This window comes from Plutella xylostella, chromosome 19 (assembly GCF_932276165.1).
Source record: "Plutella xylostella chromosome 19, ilPluXylo3.1, whole genome shotgun sequence".
Taxonomy (NCBI): domain Eukaryota; kingdom Metazoa; phylum Arthropoda; class Insecta; order Lepidoptera; family Plutellidae; genus Plutella; species Plutella xylostella.
Window position 1 is genome coordinate 1,628,510 of NC_063999.1, and position 21,799 is coordinate 1,650,308.

General features: G+C 33.9%; 1 protein-coding gene across 1 annotated transcript; it reads left to right on the forward strand.

The window, feature by feature from the left end:
• The first annotated feature begins 565 nt into the window (after positions 1–565).
• Positions 566–13,977, forward strand: LOC105383352 (pupal cuticle protein 36). Its single transcript, XM_038106419.2, has 3 exons — positions 566–651; positions 911–1,454; positions 13,314–13,977. The coding sequence occupies exons 1-3, from the start codon at positions 643–645 to the stop codon at positions 13,655–13,657; spliced, it is 897 nt and encodes a 298-aa protein (XP_037962347.2). The 5' UTR covers positions 566–642; the 3' UTR covers positions 13,658–13,977.
• Positions 13,978–21,799: the final 7,822 nt, after the last annotated feature.

A 21,799-nucleotide genomic window follows, 5' to 3' on the forward strand; every position in this document is an offset into this window, starting at 1 on the left:
TTTCGACCTTTTAACTGTATCAAGTGATCGGCATTTTTACGAAATGATATCAGGATCGTAACCTTCCATCGATTGAAAGTTAGGGTTTGTGCACAATTGTATACATATTGTATTTAGATAGGTATCATTAAACTATTTATTTTATCTATTAGTCATCAGTGAGCTTAACCACAATATTCATAATTTTAATAAGCTACTCCTTTCAGAAATAATTTTGTTTGTAAGATTTATTACAAAACTATTTTATGTAAAAAAAACAAAAGAATAATGTACCAATTGTAATTTTTGCAATAACAAAGCTGCAATTAAGTATAAATAAATACAGATTTTAAGTTGACGACATATTATTATAAATTTCCAATTCTTTTGAAGAGATAAACTAAAGACATTCAATTAAAAAGTTACTATTGAACCAACATAAATTTCAGCCATGTAAAAAAAGAGCAAAGCTCCAGTGTGCACGCGCCCTATCACCGGCCCTGATACAATTTTTAGTTGCTGCAAAAAGTAAGCAGAATAGAAACAGATGGGTACCCGGTATAAAATGAGATGCCTCCACCGACCCAACACAGTGCATCTTGGGACGCAGTGCACCGCACTACATTCGAATTACGAACACAGTTAGGCATTCTAAATTTGAAAATGAAACTGGTAAGTGCGTTTAGAGTTGGGGTAGTTACAAATAAAAATGTTTGTGATCATGGAACGATCTTTACAGGGCGCGTTTCGGGAAAGTCTTGGACATTTTGTGTTCAAAAGACGTTTATGAAACAAAAATAGAACACTTTGCAAACATGAATTTCTAAAACACATTAAAAATCCAATTTTAGAACAATCATCATCACATTTTATTGCATGGGAAACTAGGCCGAGCCGAACAAACAAAACTAAACCGCAATTTTTTTCGCAGTTCATAGTCGCGGCCGTGTTAGGCGTAGCTTCGGCTGCTCGCCTGGACAACACCTACCTGCCTCCGCGAGGGAACTCCGGTTCTGGGGCTTCTACCTTCGGAGGGGCTGGCTTCGGCCAAGCCAGCGGCTTCGGCCAATCCAGCGGCTTCGGCCAGAAAGGAGGTTTTGGCCAAGGAGGTTCATTCTCCGGCAACGCTTACAACGCGCCAGCCAGCACCCGCCAGCAGTCTTCCTTCGAAGCCAACGCTCAAATCCTCAAGTACAACAACGAGGTGACAGCCGAGGGTTTCTCCTACGACTTCGAGACGTCCAACGGGATCAGGGCTGACGCTCGCGGGGTCGCCACCAACGGGGTCCAATCCCAGGGTAGCTTCGGGTACAAGGGGGACGATGGTCAGGACTACAGTATCACGTACACGGCTGATGAGAACGGGTACAGGCCGGTTGGGGCTCACCTGCCGACCCCGCCCCCGATCCCGGAGGCCATCTTGAAGTCTCTGGAGCAGAACGCCCGCGACGAGGCGGCCGGCATCACCGATGATGGTGAGTTTCTTTCACTTACTTAACATGATACCTAATACATATTCCCATCCAAATATACAGTGTAACAAAAGTTAAATTCATATACAGGGTGTTGCAAAAAGGGTATACTAAGCCGAAACCTACATGTGCAGCATGGTATATCTAAGCCTGAAACTGAAATCAGAGATTGAAAATTCGCGAAAAAAAAAATTCATTTTCCATAGAAACTTTGTTGGTCACGTGACTTTTTACTATGGAAAATAAATTAATTTTTTCGCGAATTTCCAAATTCTGATTTCAGTTTCGGACTTAGATATACCATGCTGCACATGTAGGTTTCGGCTTAGTATACCTATTTTTCAACACCCTGTATATATCACAACGTCAATTTAAACGTATTTAAAGTTTCAAAAAGCCCTTGGACGAAACAACATTTGCTCTATGACTTTTGGAAACTAGGGAAAAATTACTATAACTTAGGTACTTAGTAAAAACTACTTTTTACGTCAAATTACAAAAGTTGTAGAAAACAAAAGTGGTTCAGCAAATTCCTTTTCAGCTTACTATACTCGTACCCTAACACCCGGTATAACTTAACGTCTTGTATGGGATAAAATGCTCTTTATTGCGAAGTAGGTAGAGGTGCTTTCCTACACCCCCTTTTCGCTTTTCACCATTGTTATTTTAGTCCCAATACAAAGGTATACTCCCAATACGATGATGATTGGGTCTTTGGGCATTTATAGCACATCCAACATCATTGAATATCATTTATGTTTTTAACTAGGTATCTGCCCTAGCTGGGAAATAAACCCATTTCTTTACTAGGACCCATAATAAGTAAAATAAAATATGGCATTACCTATCGTTAAGCCTTCCTAAAGAAACTATTGACTAAATGTGAAATAGCTATAACAACTTTTATTGTGAAGTTTATTGATTACCACACTATTAGCTTAAAATTTAATATTTATAGATAAATCCATCCAATATTGCAGTAATAAACTTAAGGCATCTCTTTCGAACATAAGAAGTCACTTATGGTTCAATAAATTGAAACTTAACTTTTGGCCTACTTATCAGATAATTAATAATGTAAGCACTAAGCACCAATCACATTACATAGGAGAGACGTGACATGTTAATGTGTAATACCTGTATGTCATAACAACTTCAATTGATTAGAACTATCAAACCTGTTGTGCTATCAATTTTAATCAAGAATTGCCTAAGGTCCAGTTTATCACTTGAGTGAATCTGCCTAAGCAAGAAATTCAGTCTTAATCAGATGTGACTAGCAATGTGATAGATATTGGAAATTAAAAGGATACGTAAAGGTTAAAATGAATACCAAATAATAAATATGTGGGGACATCTCACACACCGCCATCACAGAGCCTGTGATATCGGTGTCGGACAGCTGATATATCTACACAAATACATAAATAGATAAACGACAACCAGACACAAGGCAAACACAATTAAATGCACATCACACAGATGTTTGCCCTGGGCGGGATTTGAACCCGCGGCCCCAAGCTTTGGAAGCAGATTCACTTCCACCTGGTGCCGGTAGCTTTAGTTTGGTATATCTTTAAGGCTAAAATGTGTATTCTATTTTATTCTATTCTTTGTGGGGGTGTAAGTACCTGTACCTGGCTCTCTCGAGTGGAAACTTTGTGCATATCCCCAAGGTCTAAACTGCCTTCCTAAGCTTGGACCATTTCTCACCACGCTGGTCTACTGCGGGTTGGTGGGTTCACATATCTAGATGTGCTAGCTAAAATGTGTATTTCATTAATGTAATTAACTTCACAAGAGGTTATAGAAAGGTCGAATCGTTTCTTCATGGTTTCATGTTTGATCTATTTAATACCATAATGTTACGTAACAGCAGTGATTAACCCACTGTAAATATACCTGACCTACACTTGTATCATCTAAAACAAACATTTATATCATATACCACGCGAATTGGATTGAGCAAGTTATCAAATTGCTTTTGTATCTCTTGAAACAAAAGTTATTTTTTAAATACTATGGCGCCAAAAAAGTAAACATAGCACATCTAGATATGTAGGTTTACTGGTAGAGAATGCTCTTAGCATTAAGTCCACCTGATTGTACATCTACTTTTGTAAATTTTGCAATAAAGTATAAATAAATAAAAATATGTGAACCCATGAACCCGCAATGAACCAGCGTGATAGGAAATGGTCCTCTACAGCTTAGGAATTTAGTTTAGAACTTAATTTCCAAATTTGTAGACCATGTTTTAAGTTTATAGAAGGTTCACAAACGACTTTTAATACGTACAAATTTCCAGTCATCACAAGGTCTTTTGTAAACCTTTATTAAAGTAACAAAAAGCTCTGTGAATTTGAGGGTAAGGCTTTAAGTTAAGGGAAAACTGCTCAAAAGTCCTGCGTGGGAACCAGATGTACCCTCACGGATAATAGAATAGAATAGACAAAACAAAATAATACACTTAATTTTTACTCTTTTATAATCATTATTATCCTATATTTTATAAGATATTCATTCTATTTATTTTCAATATTCCCTTTACTTTTCATTGGTTTCTGTTTGGATGACCTTGTGACGTCGAATCGTCAAATTGTTCGGTGTCCATACTTTAGTTTTTTAACAAATTGTTAATATAACTAATACACTGTACAACAAAGTATTACCGATTTTGGTTGGTAATATACTGATGCTCTGTTTAATTTACTTCAATGTTGCAGAAGACGACATTATGCAAGCCTTTTCCGTTTAGAACTAATTTGGTGCTTTTCTCAGTGGAACCTTTTCATTGCCCGCCAGTGTAGTAAACGTGGCTCTCAAGGGTGGTCAGTTACTCGTATTTATATTAACATAAGGTCTTGAGCTTATACTTAAAAAAACATACTTTAGTTTACTACGTTATAATCAAAACCATGGCCACCCTACACTGGCTCGGAGCGATGATTATCTGAAGTCAGTGATGATGATTGTTACAAAATGACAGGAGATGTATCTGGCTGGAGTCGTGACCTGCCTATATGGATCGCGAGTATAGGGTGGAAATTCGTCAGTGAATTAACCGAAAGAAGATCAATTATATACAGTAACAGAAATCCTAAAGAAATTAGAGAATTTAAATGTAAGTATAAGTACTTTTTATGACTGTTATGTTTTTTTTTAAATGTAAACTCTAAAAGTAATGCTCTAAAAGGTACTTATAAAGTTATGTAAACGTACTATGCTTAGTTTTAATTTCACTTTAGCAACTGTTATTGCTGATTGACTGATACTAGGAATTTGGTCGTCCACTGATAAAGTTAAAGACACCCTGCGGTTACTCTGTCTGGTAATATACTAGCTGTTCCCGCGAGCTTCGCTTCGCATTAAAAAGTTTTCCCGTGAGAGTTCCGGGATAAAAAGTAGCCTATGTTCTTTCTCAGGGTCTAGACCATATGTATACCAAATTTCATTCAAATCCGTTCAGTAGTTCTGGCGTGAAAGAGTCACAGACAGACAGACAGACACTGTTACTTTCGCATTTATAATATTAGTTAAGATGTATTCATACTATGCATAGTATGCATAGTCCTTAGACAGCTCACTTAGCAATCTAGTTACGAACACGAAATCTATTTATTTATGATATACATTGGTTCAAATGCGCCTTATACTAATAAAATGTTATTTTATTAATGCCGAATTGGAATACAAACTAGATTACCGCGTTGATTTTTCCGCATTTTTGGAAATTGTCCTCGACCCAAAAACACTAAATATGTATGTAATTAACTACTTAAATTTAATAGAATACTAAGATTTAAAAAGTTCATACAGGAATAACTAGTGACCTATCAAATCAAATACTTCATTAAGAAAGTCTAGATTGATAGTACCGCCTACTTTATGAGATTAAATATAAATTAAGACTTGCAATTTTAATCAACTTTGATGAGTTTATGTAATATGAAATATTGGATAATAAGGCTTAGGTACTAATTATGTTACAAGTGTGATGTAAAATTATAAAATAGAATGTAGGTAAGTACTTAATGTAAAATTATTAGCTTTAGAACGAAATCATAATATTGAAGCTACATAATAGTTGATTTATCCTCATCAGGTTCATTATGTTAATTTTTCGACCAAATTATAATTATGTAGGATATAATTATTTCAGTTAATAAATATCTATAGGTTATAGGTACACTGACCTCAATGGAACCGCAGAAAAGGGGGGTAATTAATTGGTGCCCATGATAGGTATAATAACTTTTTACCTAACATCCATCAAGTTTAGTATCAATCCATAATTAGGTACAAACTTTTACTTGCGAGCGGTCAAAAAGTTTCACTTACAAAATGTGAACACCAAATAACCCATTTTTTTAAACATTTGATTCAGATATTTTATTCCTTGTTCGTGAGTGCATTTGCAATTTCAAATAGCAATATCTACTGGCTAAATCCGAAGCAGATGTTCAAAGATGTTCGCTCCGTGTTACCCAAGAGCTGGTCCTTTCAGATTAGCTAAGCTAAGGCCCCGCCCACACCCCCGGTGGCCTGTAATCTGTATTAATAACGTTTCCAGCATTACAGTTGTCGGCAGTAATGGTTGTGCAACAGTGTGCACTCGGCTTTATTCCGTAATCGTGATAATGCCTCATTTTGTAAGGACGCTACCGGGTAGCTCTATGGAATCTCTCTCAGTAATAATTACCTACTGAGAATTAGTATATTACCTCTTCTTTTTTTTGAAGTCGGTTAATAATTATTATTAACAGACTTCAAAAAAAGGAGGAGGTTCTCAATTTGTCGGGATCTTTTTTTTACCGTCGGAAATAAGATTTTATATTATAGGTACATTTTGTATATGTGATAAGAGAGTTATGTGGTACCACCACCATAATTGTATTGGATTTAAAATTGATACATCAAACATATTTTTTTGTTATTAGTTCTTTAGCCAAAATTTTGGGTTATCCTTTTAGGTAACAGGTATATAAATATTGATTTATAAAATTATTGCTAATTAATTAAAAAATAAGGTTTTAGTTGACATTTGTTTGGACATAAATATAAAAAAAATATATATCTACTGTTTTAATAGGACTTAGGTACCTACTTCATAGGAAAATTCAGTAAGTATGCAGTAACAGTAGAATGTATCCAAATAAACTTTGCCCTAACGGAGCTAAATAAACTTATCAAAACATAGAAAGTGCTGGGCTTTTGTTTAGCGCAAGCTTAACCTTTGGATATCGACGCTCGAACACTTCGTGATATCGTTCGCTTTATGTTGAGAAAGAAGGAAATAGTCCTAGTAATACTTAGTAGGTATCTATGTATATTTTATGTAGTTCTTAGGGACCTACAACCTATGTTTTGAAGAGTTCGATGAATATTTGGACTATTCATAATGGCACATAAGTATCTGAAGTTTAAACCATCTTATAGTGCCACAAACTTATCTGTTCCGGTGAGAGCTCACGTAAATGTCAAATATTTCTTGATTCTATAATATTTTAAGTTACCCTGTAGTGGTAATTCACCCTTGCGGTTTTAATATCCCATCCAATCTATATGAATGTATAATTCATTGGTAAATTATGAGATATTGATCAATTTAGTTCGCTCTCACCGGAACAGATAAGTTTGTCGCACTATAACGGTTATTTGACACAATCTGAAACGCATAATTATTACGTCACGTAATCACATTTAATTATTGTAAGGACATAGTAAAAATATATTGGTACTTATAATGTCACCATTACTTTTATTAATTTTTGCAATAATTATTTCACCATTAACTAAGCCGATTCATTATGTGCTATCTTCAAAATATCTCACTAAGTAATAGATAATAACCGTTGGGATACATAATTGCACGCTAAAACTCCGATACGATCTAACGCGTATTCACAAACACCATTGTGGCTCCCGACCAATAATTAGACGCGTATACTATAATCAGGATAACGCTTGTATGTGAATATTTCCCCACATCCGCTCATAAGAGGTTTATAATAGCTGAATAAATTTGCTAAGAATACGGCGTGACAATATGGCGTTCCCACCAAAACATTTGGAAACACGCATGTGAATTCTGAACATGGAATTAGTCATGTTAATAATATTAAAGTCTTTTTTTTAATCTCAGATACTCAAATTGACAGATTCTCAACGGTTCATCGACAATCGATTGTACCGCCAGTAAAACGATACGTTATTAATCGCGAGACAATCAACTGTTGATGAACCATTCCAGAATCTGTCAATGTAATATCTGAGATTAAAAAAAATATTTAGGTACCTATCTATGTATTAATGTATGTTTTGTGTTTAGTATCGTCTGGTATCTCTTCTTTTTCCTAGCCTTAAGTGTAATACTTAATTAAGATCGGCTTGCCCATTTCACGCCAAGAATACCGTAATATTACCTACATTATTGACATTGATCAGTCATAAAAAGTTATAAACTATGCCTGTACTAATAAATTTGTTTTCGGGTTGTATACCTACATCTACCTTACAGCTAATTATCCACGTTTATGTATAATTATACCTAAATACCTAGATAGTAATAATAACTAAAAATTTGTCACAATAAAAGCAGAACAGCCGTCCATTGAACTATTCTCACCTATACTAATTTATTATTTAGCAAGATAATGCTTTAGTCTCTGTTGCTAACTCTAGAACAATGGTTGAGTAACTTCTCAAATTGCCATTTGCTTAACATCACTATGTCACAGGCAGGCAACTTAATAACATACATAACATACAAATAATTAACACTCACGCCTTGCACTAATGTTCTACATATTTTGAGTTTGCAGAGGAGTGTAGTTTTTGTTATCAAATGACTAGCAATGATAAAGTTTCAGAGACAAAAGTACCAAATAACTTTAAGTTTAAACTGTAAGGCTAGCTTAATGACCAAGTGACAAGCTCAATGAACAAATCAGTTTTTGTAAGAATAAAATTTTGCAGACATAAAATTCAAGTATTTACACGTGTAAAATAGTCCAAATACGAAAATGTTAACTTGTAAAAAGGAACAATAGAATGCCGCACTATTAAAGTTCATCATAATGTTTTTTTTCTTATTAAGTTTACGGTCACGGCCTTGAGGCTCGAAGAGCTTTAGGGTGCGGCTATGAGATTCTTAAACGCTAGCGGTTTATTAAGAATAGCGTTTCTTGTTTTTGCAATTATATCAATAATTACCTATCATGAAAACCTTGTTTCATATAAATGTATCCCAAGGCAATTCTTCTGAGTATGTATTTAAAAAATCGGTTTGTTTAGTGCGCGTTTTCTAAACAAAGCTCTTCCTATATTCACAAATACTTATGTCATTCAAGCTGAACAGGGTGCCAAAAATTTTCAAATTCTTAGGCAGTTGACCTAAAGATCTTTTTTTTAACATAGGTATGTAACACGAAAAATATTCCCGAAAAAAAATATGGCTTCCTGTTATAGCACTCTAGCTTTTATAATAAAACGCCCAATCATTCCTACATTTCACAAAATCTTTAAATCAATCCCTTTGTAAAATTTTGAATAAATTGCGTATTTCATGGCCCTCGCACCGTAGCCCATCCGACAATCACATTTTACGTGTATATCTGTTTGTTGCGTAAGGCTGTACTCTACAATCGCATTGTTGATCGTTTTTCCAATGTTTGCACGACGATAATTGACCTTTGGAAACAGGTGCACTTAGTATATAATATTATGTATACCATTGTATTTGTGTGTAAGCAAAAACCAATACCAAGAAAGAATAGAAAATAAGACAAGTTTTTTTTTTTTTTTTTTTTTTTTTTTTTTTTTTTTTTTTTATTATTATTATCTTTATTATCAAAAATACATGCTGAGTATTACAATTATTAAATGTCTGCCAAACTGTGAAAACAGTTTGTTGGCAGGTTACTCTCATTTCTAATTAAGCATAATAACTAATGACACTTATATTTATGTAGCACGGTACAACACAGTTGAAATAGGTATAGACAGGTAATTAAATAGGCATAACTAGGTCATTGACATTTGATTCAATAGGTGTTTTTTAACTTTGGTTTTAAACAGTTGGCTATTATTACAGTTAAATAATTCTAATGGTAGCTTGTTATAGATTTTGGGTGCTAGGTACTTACTGGTTCTTTGTCCATAATAATTAGTATGTTTGTAACTTTCATAAAATAACTTTTTTATTCGCCGACAATTTTTATCAGGAGTTATGATTTTGTCTTTATAATCATTGTAATATTGCGCAGCAATCAGACATTGGGCCTTTTCATGCACTGGTAAAATTTTACAATGTGAGAACAGTGCGTTGAAGTCACCCCTGTATCGTTCTTTTGTCTTATTATTAACCAATAACTTCAGGAATCGAACCTGCAGATTTTTTATCTCATCTAGATATGACTTAAAGGTTCGTCCGTAAGATGTAAGACCATAGTCAATCAGAGATTCCACAAGGGCATAATACACAGAGTACATTGTCTTTGAATCTAGTAGGGTAACGTAACGTACCTAGGGACATTTTCGACTACCCCAACTTTGAATGAAGCTATCGCAGCGTACAACTAAGATATTAATGTGAAATTTTCTTTATTCGGTAGGGTATATAATCTATTATCACTAGTCTTTGTGCTAAAGCTTTAGTGTGGCCAGATTTTATTAAATTAAGATAAAAGTAAAAAGGCTCGTTTTGACCCAAGGTACGTTACACGTTTGTACCTTGGGACACTGTTTCCTATAGCTTTGTACTATGGAAAATGCAAACTTCTAAATAACGCTTTATATCTCTGTTCTTATTGATTTACTGCATCTCCCTTCTGTCTAGTTTCACTCTGGCACTAATAAGAACAGAGATATAAGGCGTTATTTAGATGTTTGCATTTTCCATAGTACAAAGCCATAGGAAACAGTGTCCCAAGGTACAAATTTAATCGTGTCCCAAGGTACAAAAAAGCAATATTTAACCAAAATTTAAATATCTTTATTTTTAATTAATAGGAATCTTTCAGATAATTGCCATGTCATAAAATTAAATTACTGAAAAGTTATACGTGACATCCATGTCTTTAATTTGAGCATGCCTCAATGAGATAAAGCAACACAAAAAACTATACAAAAGCTACTTTTGTCTCCAAAAAACTTCATATTGTCTTCAAAACACACTCGATGCCGGTATGATCACGAGACTCACTAGTTTTGCCAAGCGAGTAAAATACTATACCTAGGGTAGAATTTTAATGTGTTTATTTAGCCCGTTTTTAAAATACAATCAATGTCCCGAGGTACAAGCGTCCCAAGGTACGTTACGTTACCCTACATGTTTAAGGTGGTAAAATTTAGTAAGTAGGTATCTTAATTTGTTGCATACCATTTTGATATGAGTTCTCCAGCTCATGTTTCTATCTATTGTTAGGCCGAGGTACTTAAAGTTGTTGACAAACTCAAGCTTCTCACATTTACAATTATTCTTTTCATTGTGTAGGCATTCATATGAGTGACCAATTATATTATATGTCTTAGCATATTTTGTATTGTGTGGGGACGACATGTGCATTCCCTTAGTTTTTGTGATATTTATAATAATACCGTTATCATGAGACCATTTAATTATGTTTTCAAAATCTTCTTGTATTTTTGTTTCTATTAATTCTTGATTCTTATCTGCATAAAGAATACACATGTCGTCCGCGTACATATACATATCACAATTCCGTATCACGTTACAAACACTATTTACGTGCATTATGTACCCTACTGGTCCGTACACGGATCCAGTCGGCACACCATATTTGATGCGGGCCTGGCTCCCGGTGCAGCCGGCGACAGCCGTCATCATAGACCTGCCGGACAGGTAGGCCTGGAACCAGGCCAGCACCGGCCCGCGCACCCCGCACTCCTGCATGGCCTGCAGCAGTACGGGGTGCTCGAGCGTATCAAACGCCTTTTTAAAATCTATAAATATGGCTACTACATGGTTTTTATGGTCTAACTTTTCGTTGATAGTGTCAGTGAACTCAATCAGGGCGGTACTTGTACTTCTGTGTTTTCGGAACCCGTGTTGGTTCTTAGTAAGTATTTTATATTTATCCAAATAGTTTGAGACCTGTTGCATAACAATTTTTTCGACAATTTTATTTATTACAGATAAAATAGCTATCGGGCGGTAATTAGTGAGCTCCGCGTGACTTCCTTGTTTATGAATAGGCCGTATAATTGATATTTTAAGCTTTTCTGGATAAATACTCTGAGAAATACACAGATTCACAAATTTTGCCAATATTGGACTAAGTTCTTCTTTAACAAACTTTATGTCTTGAACTCGGACCTTATCATATCCGGGTGATTTATTACATGACAAATTATTTATGATTTTTTCTATTTCTAGGCTTGTGACTTTTTTATATCTAAAGCTCAGATTACTTTCAGTTGTATAAGAATTTCTATTTAGAAAATATTCATTACATTTATGTTTTTGCTTTAAATTTTCAATTTCTTCCGTAAAGGTTTTTGTAAAGTTGTTACATACAGTTATAATATCATTGTTTTTACATAAGTGTTGCAGTATAGTTTTATCTATGTTTGTTACATTGTTACCTAGCCAGCTATTAATAAACATCCATATTTTTCGGAAATCCTGATTACAATTGTTTATCATTTGTCGTCTATGTTTATTTTTGGAGATATTTATGAGCTTAGTTACTTTATTTCTATAGGCTGTGTATTCTAGACGATATGAATGAGAGTTAGGTTTTGATTTCCATCGTCTAAAGAGCTCATCCCGTTTTTCTATCATTCTTTCTAAGTGAACTGTGATCCAAGGTTGATTTTCCCGTTTACCACACAAGTAGGTATCCTAACTTCATAACTATTAATTAAAAGTAACTGTGTCTGTCTGTCTGTTACTCTTTCACGCCAAAACTACAGAACGGATTTGAATGAAATACATAAATGGTGTAGACCCTGAAAAAGAACAAAGGCTACTTTTTATCTCGAAATTCCCACCGGAAAACTTTTTAAGGCGAAGCGAAGCTCGCGGGATCAGCTAGTGTATTTATAAGTCCACATTCATGGAGTGCGATAGCCAAATGACAGACTGACGTTAGTGTTATTCTGATCTGCAAAGTATTTAAGTTTCAGTTTAGTTTAGCATTTTTATCACGCTTAAACCTTCAATGTCTATAAAGTGCTATTTAAATGGAAGAAGACCTTTTTTCAATAAATAACTAAACTTAGATTACCATTATAGCCTGTTTAACCTTAAATGTAAGTCTATACTGAACGTGAGGTAATAAATATTAATGGTATGCTCTTTTTTATCTATCACCTCCTGCTATGCTATGCAGTGGCTTCCATAACTCAGCAAATCGTTTATAGATAGGAAAATTACTACGCAAAATGTGGCTTGTTGCATGATAGGTACCTATCTTTAAAAATATATTTAACCCAATGACATGACGGCATACAATAATTTCAATAATATCCAATCCAATCCAAAGATAGCGTCAAAAAATATCAAAATGAATACAGAGGGTTATGGAGTGGTTAGGTATTTTTTTTGTAGCAAAAACTCCTGAATACATTAAATATACCAAAATTGGGAATCGACATGAACATAATATATATTAAGTATTATGTACATTCAAACGTGATCATGGATTTGTATCGCTATCTCAGTAGGCACAAATCTCTAATTGGACAGTGTGTTCCACACTCTGGAGCTTCAACCTATTCATATAAGTGCAAATAGGTACTAACGATTTTTTTGCATAAGCCGCATGATGTGTAAAAGGCGAAACTAAACATCTATATAGGATATCTTTATCAATCGATGTGTTTCTTCTATTCCAGGTACTTACCGCGGCGAGGGTGCTGGGTCCGGCTACTCCAGCCAGGGAGGATACTCCGCCCCATCAGGCCCATCCACCCAGTACGGCGCTCCGGCCAGAGGTTTCCAGGGCTCCCAGGGCGGTTTCCAAGGCGCTCAGGCCGGTTTCCAAGGCGCAAAGGGCGGTTTCCAAGGAGCGCAGGGCGGTTTCCAAGGCGCACAAGGTGGTTTCCGTGGAAACCAAGGAAGTGGTTTCCAATCTAAGGGTAGCTTCGGTGGTGCTACTTCTAGGCAGTACCTGACTCCTAATGCTGGACCTAAGCCTGGCTCTGGTAGCTTCAACCAACAGACCGGATACCAATATTAAATGACTGATGATAATATGATAATTTTTTGGTTCTTGTATATTGACTGGAAGATAAAATATTAATTGTAGTTTGTGAAAAGGCCATTCGTTGATATTTTTGACTCAAATTGAAACTGAATTGATGTAGGTAATATGAGAGGTGTTTTACAAGCTAAACGGAAAATATTTTTTATAAACAGAACTTACAAGAATCAAAATATGACTTTGGACATGACTCCCTGTTAATAATGTTATTTATGTTTGTACGAATAAAATACATGCTATTGTTTGTTTTTACAGCAAAGTATATGCCTAAGTATGTATTTTAATCATTATTTATCACCAACAAATGTTCATTATTATAATAAGACATACTTAGTACGAAGACAATTTTAATATTTTTTTATAACTACATCACCTGTCTTTCCATATTTTATTTATAAGTAAGACAGTTTTTCAATAATGTAATTTTATATACTGAAAATTCTTATTTCACCTGTATAAATAATTAAAAAAAAAAAAATTTCTGTGATCTCAATGAGCATCTTCTTACTTTTGTATTGTGATTGTTACATAATATGAATATAAAACATTATAAAAAAAAATATTCTAATTTTAAGTTTTGTAAATATTAAGATACCTAATTACGCAAAGAAGTGACGAATAAACGTACACGTCCGAAATACCTAAGTGTTTATTTTTATAATTTATGCCCCGAACCGAAGAAGAGTAAAAATCTTCACTTAGTGGCAACTCACAAGTTAAGTTTGTTTTGAGCATTGTGCAAGTCTGCATTATTATGTTGTCATTCTTTGTTGAAATTAAATTAATTATGTATTGCCCTTAATACTGCCCTATGCACAAGAGAACAAAAATTACAGCTACAACCTTAGATTAACAATAATCTGACCGCATTTTGCTTACTGTCAAACTGTTTTAAGTTCAACCCAATGACAACCATTATATCAATGAATAAAATCACATATCTTAATATAAAACTGAACTAATTAAAAATAAGAGCTCAGTCAAGTCCTAGTGGGGTGTTCAGAATTTGTCGAGAGTCGAGACGTTTCTTTTCACTTATCACTATTCAGGATCATTAATTTTAAAACTCAGACATTACACAGGTGTTACTTTCTTCAAAATTCTACCTACTAAGTAGATAAATACTGAATATAATACTGTGAATCATACACGTGTTATTCAAAACAGTTTGCGTATAACACGAATATTGTCGACTTTACTTGATAGTAATTAACCGACTTCAAAAAAAGGAGGAGGTTATCAATTCGTCGGGATATTTTTTTTTTTTTAATATTTTTTTTTATGTATGTTCACCGATAACTCCGCCGTTTATGAACCGATTTTGAAAATTCTTTTTTTGTTGTATTGGGTTGAGCTTCCAGGTGGTCCCATTTTTTTTCAGAATTTTATCTCACCCCTAAGGGTGGGTAAAGGGGTAAAAACGGGGTATGAATTTCCATTTTGGACACATATTAACCGATTCTAATGAAATTAAGAACGTAAATATAGTTCTTATAACAATAAAATATGATGGTGACCTTGAGCTGATCTGATGATGGAAACGGAAGGCAGTCAAGGGAACTCCTCAACGGTATATAGCAACTACCTCGTGTTTAGGCTTGAATGATTCGTATTGATTAGTAGGACTTTTTGGTATCATTTGCATCTTACTTTTGATTAAAAATTATTGCAAATAAACTAAAAACTACCTATAAAATAAAATAATAATTTAAAAAAATAAAAAACCGACTTCAAAAAACCACTAAAATGTAAGTAATAATGTAACTAACTAAAATATAGTAAAGGTTTACACAAATTATATGTGACAGTACAAATATACCTAAGCAGGAACTGTTCTTTTTTGAAGTTGGTGCCATATTTCTTCAGATTACTTTGTCACTGCACCAACATCAAAAAAGAACAGTTCCTGCTTAGGTATATTTGTACTGTCACATATAATTTGGGTAAACCTTAAATTATTACTTACATTTTAGTGGTTTTTTGAAGTCGGTTTTTTATTTTTTGATAGTGGGTCAGTGGAGTTTGTATGCGTTTTTCGTGATTTGCACACAGAAGAACAGCATTCATTTCAATAGTGCATTGTACCTACCTTTTCATTTCGTATTTTTTTAAAATCACGTAAAATAATCTCTTAGCCTGCTATAGTATGACTCTATCAGGTATAGTCAAAATTAAAACGGACTTGATAGGCTTAATATTGTTTTGATATCAATTGTTTTAATCCGCATGAAAGGGGAATTATTAAAATTTTTGAATGTTTACAATAAAATTATTATTATCAATATAAGTAGCATACTCACAACACTGATAATGCGAGCCGTAAATAATAATGCATCATCATTGTACGTCTGCCTGCCTCGCAACCACGCAAGTGAGTGCCCTCGTACGGCTGCAATCCCAGTAGGGAAACTGTTCGCCCGATGGTAGGCGTGCGTAACTAGCAAACTGTGCTCGTTACACACACTCGTAACACTCGGCATACTAAAACTAAACCGATATGCCACGCAAAGCAGCCAGCGGAAAACGGCCTGGCCTTATTGACCACAGCACATACCTACTGAGCTGGGCCCCAAGTCTGCTATTGGTTACAAAAAATATCAATGAAGATATCCAATAGAGACTCCATTGCAACTCCATTGTCATTGGCCCAAAAACGGTAGTCCCTACGTCTCACGGCCAGTTGTAACGTTTCGCCCTACCTCCTACACTATTTACTTGGAAGATATTTGAAAACACCTAACTAAACTTACTTGAGTGAAATAAGAGTGAAACAAATACTGCTTTGAATTGGCCATGAAACATCCAGGGAAACCCTACGTTGTGTTGTAACCCAATAAACGAAAGATAGTGAATTAAATAAAACTATGACCTAGAACTGATTACATACTTCCTACCTGCCTATAATTATTGACCTATATACTACAACTTTGATGTATAACTTTTATTTGTACGATAAATACATATTTACAGGTAAGTACATAAAGATAATAATATAGATAATAATGTTTTTTGGTGTTGGTTAATAAGGGAAGCCCCTCCATACGCTTTGTAGGCCTTGATCACTACACCCGATTGAATCAATATATAAGACTCTAAAATACATAAATAATAGCAAATATTCAATCGGAGCCCTCGTGGAACACAACCATTGACTTGGACATTCCTCCGACCAACTTATTAATCACTTCCCTTGCTCCTAACCTTATATATTTACATGTTTTATATTTATTTCATGTAAATAAATAAACATGAATACATGTTGTCAAAGCTAAAGGGGACAATTTTATTTATAATCATAAATTAACTGAAACTAGAATAGTTCAATAATTTACAGTATAGTAACTTTATTAAATCATGAATTTCATAATAGATAAGTATTTGAAAATATAATAATATGACTCTAATTTTGTAGCCAAGTGGGAAGTGATTTAGGTATTATTTTAAAAGATTAAATATATAATATGAAATAGTGAATATTCTTTGATCTTATTGGAATATAGGATAATTGTTATGAAATAGTGAATATTAGGTAATCTTATTCAAATATATTATAAATAGTTGTAATAAATATATCCTAGCTAACTTTATTTCCACTATATCCTTGCTATCTTTATTTACATTAGAATTTATTGATTTAACAAGGAAACAAACACTTCTATGGGTAAGAATTTACATAACTTTCTGAAAATATGCAAATTGGACAGGAATCTGATCTACCTTCAAGCCATTTGTATTTATTGAGCAATATAGGACCAGAAATGATTTAGTTTAAGTATCTAGGACCCTTATTTGTGATATCTTGACACTTATTAGAGTAAATTTCTCCGTCAATCAATTCTTTCCCTGCGCTGTTACTTGTTTTTAAACTCAAAGTCAAATAATCTTCTCTGCCATATAGATACTACAATAAATCATCTTTGAAAAGTTTATTTAAGTATGTATCTACTTTATTCTTTGAATAATTACTATAGCATAGATTCTATAGAAGTATTTATTTACCTAATGAAAAATCAATAATTTGAACAAAGAACCATAGAACAAATTTGAAGGTAGGTGTATATTTTTTATTTGATAAGAATTTATTATTTTTGAAGTGAGATCCATTGTCAGGTTTTAGTTATTTGAAAATCATCATCATCATCATCATCATCATCATCATCAGCCCGCTTCTGCCTATTTGTATCTATCCAGAAGTCCCTATTCTAAACTAAAATAAGTTGAACCAAAGCTAAAATAAGGGAATGTGTAATGTGTAGGTTTTTCTCTAGCTAGCTAAATACTGAATGAGCGAGGTAGAAGACCTTTAGTGTACCTATCTAATCCCTATACCAGTGTGATGGAAATTGCAGCCGTGGGTTAGCGTCCTTCAAGAAATAAAGTGTAGGTATAACTTCTCAATCATATACGAGAGACAAAAAGTAAATACGAGTAGAAAGGTGACTTAGCTTCGCACACGGTGTTCCGCCTCGGCTCCACGCGCCTGGTCCTCAAGCTCCCACGGCACCGATCACTCCCTCCATCTGACCGTCTGCTCACCACGGCTGCTCACACAAAAGTCAAAAAGTGCCCACGCGCTCCTCGCTTACGTGGATCTTATCCTCTACCCTCAACTCGCCGATATCAATATTAACGCTCACCTACACTCAGAATAATTATCTTGATTATTCTGTGAATCGAAATCGGTACAACAGAGCTTGGCACGAAGTTAGCCGACACCCTGAATGATTTCATAGACTACTTTTCAAAAAGTCCCACGGGAAAACCCTTCCAAAGCGCAACAAATCCCACGGAACATCCAGTCGTAGTTTAAATTCATTATTTGCGTAATAGTTAATGTTTCGGCATTGATGGAACATTACATTCAACCCCTTATATTTTTGTAGTATCGCAAGTATATTATAATTGAGATATAGAAAAAATATACACAATAATATACACCACCCTTTATTTTCGCAAATATCAAATTCATTGAATTTAAATGATGAAAAATTTGTAAAAGGAAATTCCGATCATCACCTCAATATGTCTGTGTGTATGAGTGTAAAATGACTCAGATGATTAGCCAACAAGATCCCCAGAAATTATCAAAAATCATCGACCATCCCTATTATTATTTATTATTTACATAACTATTGATCGAATACTTAGTAGATTATTCATGCTCCAATAAACCGGGAACAAGGGGATACCCTGTCGATCAGAAGGATCCAATGCTAAATGAGAAACCACAGAACCTTAAATTTATTTTTAAGAATTTTGTAGCATCTTTAACACGCCCTCTTAGAGCACGAACTCTCCCACGCCCTATGTTTTCGACGATGCATCATCAATAGAAATTAATAAAGTTCAAGTCTCATTCTAACAATCCCCAGGAACAATGTCCACCAATCTCCGAGCTTGATGTAGAGTGTAGAATTATCAAGTATCATTTTACCAAAACTAGAAAGAGAATTATTATTGTGAACCATCATTGCATTCATGTTTACAACTGATTCACAACTTTTCAGTCCCTCTCCATATCAGCAAAATGACAAAATTTGTGTTGAAAATATATTTTTTTCTTTAAGTAAGTAATTACATGTTGAGTATAGAATATTATGAAGATACTGTACATACAACAGTATAATTTGACTATGCTGTCCTAACCTAACACCAAAATCTTCATAAATATTCTCTTTTGTATAGTGTCGTGTCATTAAGGTGAAATCGGAATCTTTCCTTCAGTGCAGGAGAACAGCCATGATATTTTACTAAAGCCACTTTCACATAACTATATGTTTGTAGGTATTATTTTTTCAATACATAGGTTCTTAGATATTCAATTCACCACAACTCTCATCCTCTTTCTCTGATTCACGCCACTCTAATAAACATCAAGGCCTTCTTCCTCCCCACTGATTAAATCAATAAAATATCATGTATCTAATTATTAATTTTCTTTTCTATCATTTACCTACCTAAATTGAAAAGAAAATACATCTAGTTTATTTACACTTCGATCAGAATGTGTTTTTGGTGTAAAGTGTATTTGTTTTCCGTCATGATCAACTTTTGTTATGTAGATATTTTTCTAAGCAAATTGTTTCAAAGTAATTGTTTTTTTTTTGTGTAAAGTGTAGTGTGTCGTGTGGAGTCTGTAAAAGGTACTTTGTAAAAACATCTATAGCCTGTATAGACGTCTCATGTGTTAATGCGTGCATAGCTAACTTCAATAATAAATCGACTAAAGCGTTTGTACCACGTTTGTGCCCGAGTAGAACCGCCTTTCTTCGCCAATTTACTACAAAAGCAAGACTAAGAGTGTATGGTGTGTAAATTACTTGAACCAATTTGCACACTACTAACTGACGGTCCGATATTATACCCATATTAGGGTCGGATGGTCGTGTGTGAGATATCCCCACATATTATTAAGTTAGTAGTTTTAAAAAAAAAGTTAACTATTTATTTATAAAAATCTTTTTTTTTTTTTTCTTTTAAGATTTTACTCAGTATTGTTATTTTTAAATTTTTATTAAAATACTTATTACATAAGTAGCAATAATTATTGTATCTACATTAGTTGATCATTTGGAAAATATTTGTGAAATAAAGGTAACTTTTGGAATAAATTTCTTTTTTAGCTAAATAAGTACCTATATAATAGGTAACTACTCAATCAAGTTTTACAGAGACAATATACCAAAGTTTCCCTTATAAGTGTGTGTGTGTGTGTGTGTCTGAACGAAGTATCAATAAACCCTTCATTTCTCAGTTGTATTTGTCATGATTATAAATCGCACTCAATATTAAATAATAAAAACTCCATTCTTCATCATCCTTTAATTACCTTTGTAAGACCCGGCCGGGTACCTTTAACATTATCACCATTCAGACTTAAAATTACCTTTAAAGTAACACTTTTCTTCCTTCCACATTCTTTGCTCTTTCAGTTTTTCGAAACATTATAATCACGACATAATCTCCGGGAAATGGCTATGTAAATACCCTACCCTTTTGTTTTCTCTATAACAGAAAATTATATCAGATCGATTTTAATTTTTACCAAAATTGAAAGTTCCTACTCTCATGTTACAGACAAATCCACCCCAATATTCCATCGATACCAAAACATCAAAATACCGCCATCTAGTTTTTTTTTTCTACTCCCTAATACACTATTTATTTTATCAAATATGGCTGACTACTACTTCTACTTCAACTAATTTCCTACCCTCTGTAACTACTTAAGTCGAAAATAATGTTACTTGGTAACTAAAAATATTTCTGAGATATTACAACTCTCCCTCACAACCCCTATTTGAAAAACACGGTGTCCATATCCTTTATTCTTTCCTATTCTAGGCTGTTTGTGTAAATGTTCCTTACCTGTCTAACTGTCAAATTTATAAAAAAAAACTAAACTGCCACTGTCAATGTCAACCTGACATAACCTTAACCCTTTTTTTTTTCGGCACTAAACAAAACAAAAGCATGCTTCGTTGTGTTCAACAATATCGATCGCATGAAGAAATCTAAAGATTACCCGATTAAACTTACAAAGCTCTTAGATAATGAGTGAATCTAATAGGTAGGTGTCATTATTCTATCGAATACCCTGTATGCATGCTATTAAACTAAGTCCTTATCCTCAAATTATGGTGATTCAAAATAAACAATCTCTGAATTGTTAGTTATTCATACGTACAATAGCTCTGTTTCATGGATCTTGTGTTTATAATAGACCTATTGTTATAAAAATCTAACTCAGTTAAATATCTCCCATACAGTTTTTAATTGATACTGACAAGACTAACCAACATATTTTAACTTATTGTCAACCCCTCACCTTTTAAATAAATACCTATCCTAATCATTTGGTCTCCAACTCCTACATTTACGTAATTTTATTTGAATTATGCCTATATAATTATTTATTTATTTCAGGACTAAACATAACAATGCAAAACCAACAACACTCCTTGTTTGGACTAAACCCCATGATAAACCACTGATCAAACCATCCACTGTGACAAAACATTCACAATGCCTCACTACTTATAGATCAAAGTTAATTTTCTGCGATAAGTAAGTACCTATTTCTTTTCTATATGTATATGTTGTAATCCAATTTTATTT